Source organism: Gouania willdenowi, chromosome 19 (genome assembly GCF_900634775.1).
Source record: "Gouania willdenowi chromosome 19, fGouWil2.1, whole genome shotgun sequence".
NCBI lineage: Eukaryota > Metazoa > Chordata > Actinopteri > Blenniiformes > Gobiesocidae > Gouania > Gouania willdenowi.
In genome coordinates, this window is record NC_041062.1 from 9,854,938 (window position 1) to 9,865,334 (window position 10,397).

Genomic DNA, 10,397 nt, shown 5'->3' on the forward strand with positions numbered 1-10,397 from the left:
AATAAAAAATATGATCTTGATTATTAAAATGTTAATTATTATTTTAATATTTATCGCTTTTGTTGATTCTGCGGGGGGCATTGCCCCCTAGTGTTCAAACGTTTTCCCAAATAGATTTAAAAAAACAAAATTCTTAATATAATATACAAATACATTAAGTGCCATAAAACACAGTGACTGTGCAACATATATTAATTAATTTGTTCTTTTAAAAATAGAAGTTATTTACCTTCTCAATGAAGACAGTACAGTGTATTAAATACTATACAGTTAGAATTATATAGAATGTTTGATTTAATTTGATTTATATTTATCATGTAAGTGGCATCTTAAAACAGTTTAAAATAAAATCTTTCATCTTTAAATTCTTATGCATCTCAGTTTACATGAACACAATGTTATATAAAAAAATATATTTTTTAAAGTATTTGAAGGGCCACAAAAAGTAACTTGAATTTGATAACACAATCATGTGGTTGATCACGAGCTAATTGCTCATTTTTTGCCACACATAAAGCGCGCATATTTAATTGGCACATTGGCAATTAAATTAATCTGTCCCCCACCCAACCAAAATCTCTATTTTCTTCTGGAATGGTGTTTTTGTTGCTTTAGTTATCTTACAAGTGATTTCAACTTAAGGTTAGCCACAAGTGCAGAAAAGCTGAAGGTCTGTAGATGTTGCAGGAGGTGAAGTAGGAAGACGGCCCAGTCATTGCACAACATGGTTTATTTTTAGGTTAACAAATTGTCATATCATGATTTTGTCATTAATCATTATTAGCTCTGTAAGTTCATAATATATTTTGATAGCACTACGAGATGATTTGTTGTAATTTGCGCTATATAAATAAAGTTGAATTTAAAATAAATTTTTTTAATCATTCTTGCATCTTCTGATTACACGTATGACATCATTAAGTAATGTGAAATGTTTAAAATCCAAACAGATTTGTCAGAAAGTTGCAGCACTGTCAGCAGCAGCGTTCCCAGGAATAAGCAGCGTTCCCAGACATGGCTGCAGCTTTTGAGGAAAAGACAAGACTGAAGGCATTAAAATACAAAATATTTATTTTTGAAAATGTCTTTGTAAGAGAAAAAACAGCCCCGAACCAAAGCCATAACAAACTGTTTGGTTGCTAGCATAGCATCTCTCCAACGTGCTAGGAGCTAACAATGGAGGCTGGCTCCTCCTCCTCCTCCTCCGCCCAAACGTGGCACGGTGGTGAAATGGCATCTCGTTGACAAAGTGGCAACATGTGATTCTCAAACAGTGGGGCAGGGGTTTAACGTTGAAGGATGACAGCTCGGGGGCGCTCTGAGGGCCTGTGCTTCTGAGACGATGAGGATTCCCTGATGGCCTCCTGAGAAACGGGCGTGGGCAGCGGCTCCGTCCCATTGGCTGAAGTTTGTTTGGGCTCTCCCTTCTCCCCTTTTATTTAAAATATACGCACGCACACACACACACACACTCACGCGCACACACACACAGACGACTCCTCCACGCCGCAGCAGCAGCTCTGAGGAGAGAAACAAAGTGATCAGAGGCAGCTGGTGTGGGGGGCGTGGCCAGGGAACAGGCTCCTCCTCCTACCTATGTTAGCTTCTTGGCTTTGTTGTACAGCGAGTCGACCACTTTGCTCATGTTCTGAACCGTCTCCAGCGCCGCTTCGTACGTCTTGTCCACCGGTGGCTCCTCGAAGATGATGAGGACGCCCTCGCCCTGGTCCAGGATCCCGTGGAACTTCTCATCCAAAATCATCTGTGACAGTTTCCTCTCCACGTCTCCCTGCAGCATTAAAACATACAGTTTAAGATCATTTATCACTTCAATAACTAACATTTATATCATATTTAGAATTTAATACATTTTTCCAGAAAACATTTTTATTTTTTTTCAATTATGCATCATAAAAGTTGAAGTGTGAGTTGAGATCATGTATTTACATAATATAAGAAAAATATAATCAAAAATTTAATAAAAAAATAAAATATTAAAATAAGTCAAAATAAAATTTAAATAAACAATATATATATATAATACAAATTAAAATATATATATAAATGAATACAAATAAATGAAATAAAAAATCATATGAATCTTAATTAAAAAATATACACATACGTATCAATAATAAAATGTGAAAAAAGGTTCATATTTTAAAAAATCTATAAAATAAAACAATACAGTAATGTATGCTAAGAATTAGGGCTGAAAGATTTTAGAAAATAATCTAATTGTGATTTTTTTAACTCAATATTGCGATTTAATATGCAATTATTTTTTCAAGGGCCTCTTGTCACGTCTTTTTCAATGAAAACAAGCAATAAATCAATTTGTTTCATAATAAACAATTTCGGATTTATCTAAACTTTAAATAAATACAAAATGTAAATTTTAAGGCACAGATTACAACAATAAAGCAAACAAATATGTGGCTTTACCTCTTCAACATATCTAACTTCACGTTTCATGAAACATGTAAACACGTGGACGGCACTTCGTAAACACTCTCTGAACTGAACAGGACAATACACGACAGGACAAGAAAAAAATTAAAATTGCTACCTTTGAAAGTTTGATCAGACCTGATATGTGCTCAATCTGCAAACAGAGAAAGTCAGATCTTTGTTAAATACATTTAATAATATGAATAAATGGATGCAGTAATAAATAATCTAAAATAAAAAGGCTTGGATGAGTGGCAGAGGGAGGGGGGGAGGGGGAGAGGGAGGAGGAATCCACCTGGACTCTGGAGAAGGGTTCTATGACGCGGATCAGGTTCTGCTCCAGCAGGTTGTCGTAGAGCTTTGCCAGGTGGGTGTTGATGATGGGGTCGTCCCTCAGCTCTGCTCTGTACTCTGTGAGCGCCTGACAAACAAACAAACAAACAGCCCCCGCTCAGCGTCAGCTCTCCTTTTTCTAACCAAGAGAACACAAAAGAAAAGGTTCCTACCTTTTCAAAGTCGGCTAAAGATCGGTTTTTACAGGCCTGGGCGACACTTTTCAGAGCGTCCGTCTGAATAAAAGAGAGCACGATCAGTCAGACCTTTTGTTTTTATACATCTGTTTAAAATTACAATCACGTAGAAATGCTTAAGTTAAATCTTTTGGGACAATATCACACATTTACACGCCATTTTTCACTGAAAAATAAATGATAAATGTCTAGAAAATGTAACAAAAGGACCAATATGTCCAAATCTGCTTCAAAATCTTGTGCTACGCGTTATGGTTAAACTAGTGATCATGTTATTCTGTGACTAAAAGGTATTCCAGAGCTTCATCTGAATGGCGTTTTTAATGGTTATTTTGTGTTGTTTTAATTGCTTTGTCATTTTGTGTATTTTCTTTGTTGGTTTTTGCATTTTTACTGCTCAGTATTTTTTGTGTAATTTCTATGTAATTTGTGTTTTTGTACAGTTATTTTGTCGTTTTTATTGTTTTTGAGTTTTTACTGTTTGTTTATTTTTGTTGTGTATTTTTAGTGAAATCTGAATGTAGTTCTGCTTGATTTCTCTTGTGATCTCAGCGCACGCATTCCTTTCATTTGACATCATGTGGGGAAGTTTAAATGTCTGTAATAATGGTGGAAATGTGCAACCTTCGTTACACTAATAATCAGAGGAAAAAAACTTGGGGTTATAAATTAAAGATGATAAACGTACTTGTCGTCCGGTGTATCTCAGACCCAGTTTTCCACTGATCAGTGCCTGTACTTCCTCTGGTCTATGAGGTGAAAAAAAAACCCTAGTCAGCAACGCTCAGTACGTTTAGTCAGAGCTCTAGAGTACCAGGGCCCCTCCACTGACAAATGTTTAGTATTATTGAGACATTCTGCCTCAGGATACTGAAGGCAGAGATGCCTCTCATGCACAGTCACTGCAGAACTCACAAGCTGAGCACGATCTTGCACAGAAGCATGTACTTGAGCGCCGTGATGGCTCTGGGGCTGTCGATAGAGTCGTAGCCCTCGAAGGCCTCAAAGAAGTACGAGTAGGCTGTCTTCCAGTCCTTCTCCTCGGCCGCGTGGATGATCCCTGAGAACGCAGAACGGACATGAGATGTGGTGTACATGTTTGGTTAGCTTAACATGTAGTGACCAGACCCTAAATTTTTGGTTAGCTTAGCATGTAGCAACCAGTTGTATATGTTTGGTTAACTTAACATGTAGCAGCCAGTCGTACGTGTTTGGTTAGCTTAGCATGTAGCAACCAGTTGTAAATGTTTGGTTAGCTTAGCATGCAGCAACCACACCCCACATGTTTGGTTAGCTTAGCATGTAGCAACCAGTCCCAAATGTTGAGTTAGCCAAATTAGATATTTGTTCTAATATCATCTGATTTTTTCTACTTTGATTCTAATGTTCAGCTCATTTCAGATCAAGGGCCCTGAGATCAAAGGCGTTCCACACTGACCTGACTGCATGTCTAGGGCAGCCTGCAGCTTGGGGGGGCAGTAGATGGCGTTGGCCGTGGTTCTGGCCGAGGTGAGAGCTGCTCGTGCTTTGGGCAGATTACTGAGGGCGTGGTAGGTTTTACTCTCCAACAGCTGGACCTCCACCAGCAGGGCTTTGTCGTCCATCTTTTTCAGCTCCTGCAGCAGCTGGGAACCTGTGGGAAAAACAACAATGACGAGACAATATTTAACACCCGGGAGGAGAAACAGGGACAATCATGAGTGTTTTATCTCTACTCACCGAGGGCCAAGGCCTCCTGGTAGCGTTTGGTGTCAAAATAGAGCGAGATGAGTCGAGCCTGAGGAAACACATGAAAACAGAGGATTTTAATCTGTAATCATGTGCATTCACATTAATTCACTCTTAGAATGACGGGATCATCTGATGCAGTTGCATGAGCTGAAGAGTGGTAGTAAAAAGACTGCTGAAACAAGGAAAGCTAAACCCGAGGACAATATTGGTGCTTTTAAATTTTCTTTATTTGTCCTGAAGATGTTTATCATCAACCTCAAACCTTGTGATTTTATTTATTTGTAAAACCAAATCACTGCTTTTATTAAAGAGAACCAAACAGGTCTGCAGTGGAACCAGTTGCACACGTTTAGTTTGTTTTTAAAATGTGAAAAATGAAAGACTAAAGGAACTGATATAATTTAGTATTTTGGACAGCAATGTTCTAAACTTTTCATACATATTTGAGATAACTGCCTCATGTGCAGTTAATACAACACGTTTGTATTGTTTCATGGATATTGTTCAATGTTTTACAACAGAATAAGTTTGAAACATTCAAGGTGTATGGTCAGTTAAAAAAAAAAAATCGGCAGGTCAGGCTTTTAAAGAAAACTCAGTGATTGGCCAGAAAACTGCAATCGGTGCAGCCCTATTAGAAACGTTTCCTCAAACAACCTCTGAGGTTGTTGAACTCAACGTTCCTTTCACAGACGCTGGTGTTGATTTCACGTCACGGTTCATTCTCACCTCACACACCGCACTCACACTGAGCCTCAGCTACAGTTATTTCTGGAGGAGAGTGTGAAGCTGCTGACGGAGCAGCATCACCTCAGGGTGAACATTTTACTTTCACCTCAACTGTCCTCACTTTGCTTTACAGCAGCATGCGTGTGTGTGTGTGTTAATCAAAAATTGTGATGCACCAATAAGCCAATAATTGATCATTCAGAGCTTCCATCCTCCATATAATAAAACCAGATAAACATCCAAGAAATGTTTTATAAAACACATCAGGTTTTTTACACTAGAATGAAACACTCAAAGGTTTCAGATTTCAGGAGCAGAAATAAATCCATCTTCAACACATGAAAAAAGGTGCACCAGTGTTTGAGAACCTTGCAGCATTTGTTGTTATACTATCCCCCAATTTCCACTGGATGCAAAACATCAACAGAGCTGATAGGTTTCCAGTAAAGTCAATGTATCCGTTTCCTCCTCCTGTGTATGTGCTCTAGCGCTGGGTACCTCGCGGTAAGATACATCGCCAATAGTTTTGCTCACGAAAACAATATTCATCCACGATACATCACAATATCTGTGTCACTGAAGAAACTCAGAATTTATCTACTGCACTGAATCCATGAAAGACAAAACTGTTTTGCGATATTTGGGTGTTTCCAATACCAGTATATATCAAACTACTTAGATTTTGCACATTTCCCAGAGTAATGGAAACGTTTTACTAAAAGTAATCCAACAATGAGCTGTTTTCTTTTTTAAGTTATTAATTTAAAACCAACAACTTTAAACCTTTAAAAATGTAACAAGTGTCTGAAGAAGGAACCAATCTGTGTGTGGATCAAAGAGAACGTGGTGGTCTTTACCTCCAGAGCCTGCCGTAGGAAGGTCCTCTTCTCCTCCTTGGCCCACTCGATGCACTCCAGGCACAGCTCCACCTCCTGGCCCGTGGCCGCCTCCATGTCCAGGAACAGGTCCAGCAGGGAGCGCACCAGCCGGGCCGCCTTGGCCTTACTGATGGAGATCAGGAAAGGACGCACGAACTTCAGGAGTCCGCCCAGCTCTGAGGGACATCCAGGGTTAAACACCATGAGCTGTGATGACTCAGCAGTGTGAGAGAACCTGTAAACAACCCACACACACACACCCACACCCACGATACCTGCAGCTTGTCCCGTCTTGGCCAGCAGAGTTCCCAGCTCCAGGATGCTCTGCTCTTTAACCCTGACCGCTTCCTCATCGTTCTCCTGAACATCTCGTCTCACTGGAAAAACAAAGGCGCAAATTTAACTCTTATTTTAACCACTAAACATTCCATTTTAATGTCTCCTTTCTGACCAATAAATGCCCTGAATGGGCCCTGTGAAATGCCACTCAATAAGAATTACGTTTTTATTTGATTAACAATAACTGTAAACAATAAAGGTAAACAAAGAGACGAACAAACAGAGACAGAGAAAGCGAGAATGAGTTGAGAGAATAGCGATTATAAATGTGATTTGACTGTTTAGTTAGAGTGTAGCGTCTAGTATATTCATTTTTGTTTTATATCAACACAATGAGGCACAAATAATTTGTCTTTCACAGAATTTGTGATTTATATTTTTTTGTAAATCATTGCACAAAATCATCTGAGACATTGCTTCCATTTCATTGTAAATTGCTGTATATAACTGTGTTGTTTGATTCATCTGTATATATTTGAAATATATAGTTTAGATTTGCTATACAAACAATAAAAATGATTCGTTAGAAATGTTTGTGACTTAAAGAAAAAAAAAATCTAACTTTTTCCCACCGAATTTGAGTTTTTATAATGGTTTTAGATCCACTGTGTTAATACAGTATGCCATATACAAGAGTCACATTTGTGAGGTTCTTCTGGGAAGAAAAAAATGATACTAAACAAGGCAATGTTTATGAATTCCCTTATATGAAATATAAAGGTAAAATCAAACACAGTGAAAAAACAGCAAAAAAGCCTTAGAATTGACTTTAAAACACTGACGTTAGATGTTAATGACACAGTGTGTCAGTAAGTCCATGATATTTCACTCAAACGTTCATGTTAAATAATAAAACTGTAATTTCTCAAACAAAAGAAGGATTTCGTTGTTTGGGAGGAAATAAAAACTAAGCAGCCAAGCTAATAAAACTTATCCTCTCATTAATGAACAACCAGAAATAAGGCGTTATTTCCAAGTGACTGGTTTCTTTACATTTCCCTTAAAGGAGCCGGTGTTGCAACAAAATCCATGACCCATCAGATTCTGTGATCGCAGGAGCTTAATTTCCCTCTCACCAAATATCCCAAAACATTACTTTATATTAAAATGTTACCTTTAAGATAAAACTATTTACTATTAAACACCAAATTCACTCCACCGGCCCAAAAACGAACCAGAGAACGGACCACAAACTGCCCACGAACCGTGCATTTAACACTCAGATAACTTAAGGACAGCAACCCTAACAAGTAACGACACAGTTTGTCAGTAACGCATAGTTCCCGTTGTAAACACTTGACACTCGTTAGGACACAAACAGAAGTTTTTAATGCTTTCTTTACATCCGTTACAACAGGCTAATGACGTTAGCCGAGCACAAGCTAACGGTCACATTCCTCCATTGTGTTGATTCTAAACCTGTTCCGGTGATAAAACATGACGTCACATATAAAACGGAGTAGTGTAAAGTTTTTTTTATGTGATGTTTGACAGAAATCACCGTTAGGCCCGCAGTTAGCACGATGCTAACCGGTTAAACAGTGAGTCAGCACGGCACGCTGGTGTCGCGGTAAAAAGTGAACCTGTGCTAAACAGTGGTAGTAAGAATGCGCAGGGACACACAGAAGTTTAAGTGCGCATTGATTTAGTTTTTACAGACACACAAAATACATTTTACAGTTCACATTTTTACAGATATTTGTGCCTGTGTTTTTCAGTGGATACTTTATGTCATAAAGTGTTTTTAAACGAGGCATCAATGCATAAATAAGTACAATTCTGAAAAACTTACTTAGGAATCAAATCAAACTTATTAAGTATTTGATATTGCAATTGATCACATAAATGCTTCACGAAATCTAAACTTAATTTTTTTTTTTTTTTAATATTACCACGATAAAAGTGCTATAAATTCTGATAAAGCATTGCTTTAAAAGGGATTAAAAACATTTACGTTAATAATTTTTTTTAACTATGTTTATTGTAATTATGAACAAAAGTTTAGCTTTTTCTCTCAAACTCGGAAAATTACCAAAGTAATTATTTAAAGTAGAGTTTTACAAGTAGTAAAGTTTGTTTACCGGTTCCTTCATTAGCACAATAATAGCAGTCACTGATGTTATATGATTATTAATTATGATAAATACACCGTTTAAAGCCCAAACACAGGCGCCTCAGTCCGCTTTTAGCGAGTGAACGCTTTTTGTCATAACACCGACCCGGCTACCCAATGTGCTAACCCGCTAACCTCGCCTTCCCCGGGGATGAAAACCCATTTAAGGCCGTATGAAGGGTGAGGAAAGGTTGACAGAGGAGCGCGAACCCACCGATGGAGTGCAAGATGTCAATAGAGGCGTTCCGGTCCGTGCTGATGAGAGACTGTGCTCTCTGGAATTCAACCACCGCTGCTGCAGCCATTTTCACTTTTCTTCTTCTACTTTTCTTCTTTGGGGGCTGCATCTTCCTCTTCTTCTTCTACGGTGTTGTATGGCAGCTTTTACCCTTATTTTTTCACTACCGCCACCGTGTGGACTTTATCTCTCTCATTGCCTGGTTTTCATTTTTTTTATTATTATTTTTTATTGACACATAAATGATAATACATAAAATGTTCTCGTTATAATATAGGTAGAGTATAGCATTTACAATAGATCATTTATGCATATACACATGTTGGTGGTTCCCAACCTATTATGGGTCATGACCCCAGATACTTTTTTTCTATAAAATTAGTTTTTTGATCAAATTTGTTATACTTTGTTATAAATACAGAGCAGTAAGGATCAGTGCACAAAATAACAAGATGTGTATTTTATTTGAACTGGATTTGAATTTGAGAAAGTGAAAGTACAGAATACAGTTGTTTATCAAAATTACATATTTTGATAAGCAATATGAGATGACTATTGTTGTAATTGGCACTATATAAATAAAGTGGTGTGTGGTATATATATATATATGTTAATTGTGCCAATAGATAAAATTAATGAAATCTTTTTATTTTTATTTTATTACCACCGGACATTTCAGGCCCCACATTGGGTAACGACCCTAAGGTTGATTATGTAAAGAAATACAATAAAAAAAACAAATAAAGAAAAAAAAGGTTTTATTTCATTTATTGCAATCATTATTTTAATTAATATTAATTAATTATTATCATTATTCTGGTTTTTGTTTTTGTTGTTACCACATATCATTTAATTTGCATTGCATTATAAATGTCTATAGGTTTTTATTGCTTTCTTATTTTTACTTATACACCTTGTAGCATGACGTAATGCTTTTTTTAAATGTTAAATAACGTAATTTCACCTCGTGTTTTAGCGCCTTTAGATTTATGAATATAATATTTGCCATTATAATTATCAGATTTAGTATATGTGGTTTTCATCTTGACCACGTGACGTCAGCACGTCCTTTGTAACAAACCCGTCACTTTGATCCTTTTCTTACGTTTTACACTAATATGTTCCCAGAGAGATAGAGATGGATGGATGGATGGATGGATGGATGGATGGATGGATGGATAAGCAGGTCATTACGGACGGATGTTGGATGTTGGTTGAAGGAGGGATGCCGCGGATGGGCGGAGTTTTTTCCCCTCCACGCAGCGCAGAGCGGCGCACCAGCACCGCCTTTGCGTCAAACCGCGCGCACACATCAGCCAGTGTGATACACACAAACACACACTGCACGCACACACACACACACGAGCCTCCACAGCAGCATCAGCACT

General features: G+C 37.7%; 2 protein-coding genes across 2 annotated transcripts in view; one reads left to right on the forward strand and one right to left on the reverse strand.

Moving 5' to 3' along the window:
* Window positions 1-1,053: 1,053 nt before the first annotated feature.
* Window positions 1,054-9,142, reverse strand: psmd11b (proteasome 26S subunit, non-ATPase 11b). The gene is made up of 12 exons (XM_028476019.1): window positions 8,986-9,142; window positions 6,595-6,696; window positions 6,299-6,495; window positions 4,701-4,758; window positions 4,420-4,614; window positions 3,897-4,041; window positions 3,670-3,730; window positions 2,958-3,020; window positions 2,747-2,872; window positions 2,570-2,605; window positions 1,595-1,789; window positions 1,054-1,520 (listed from the first exon to the last, which is right to left on the reverse strand). The coding sequence occupies exons 1-11, from the start codon at window positions 9,116-9,118 to the stop codon at window positions 1,595-1,597; spliced, it is 1,311 nt and encodes a 436-aa protein (XP_028331820.1). The 5' UTR covers window positions 9,119-9,142; the 3' UTR covers window positions 1,054-1,520.
* A 1,067-nt stretch (window positions 9,143-10,209) lies between these two features.
* Window positions 10,210-10,397, forward strand: part of cdk5r1b (cyclin dependent kinase 5, regulatory subunit 1b (p35)) — a 6,354-nt gene continuing 6,166 nt past the window's right edge. The window contains exon 1 of the mRNA XM_028476450.1: window positions 10,210-10,397. This exon is cut by the window's right edge and continues 143 nt beyond it. The gene's annotated coding sequence lies outside the window, so the exon portion shown is untranslated.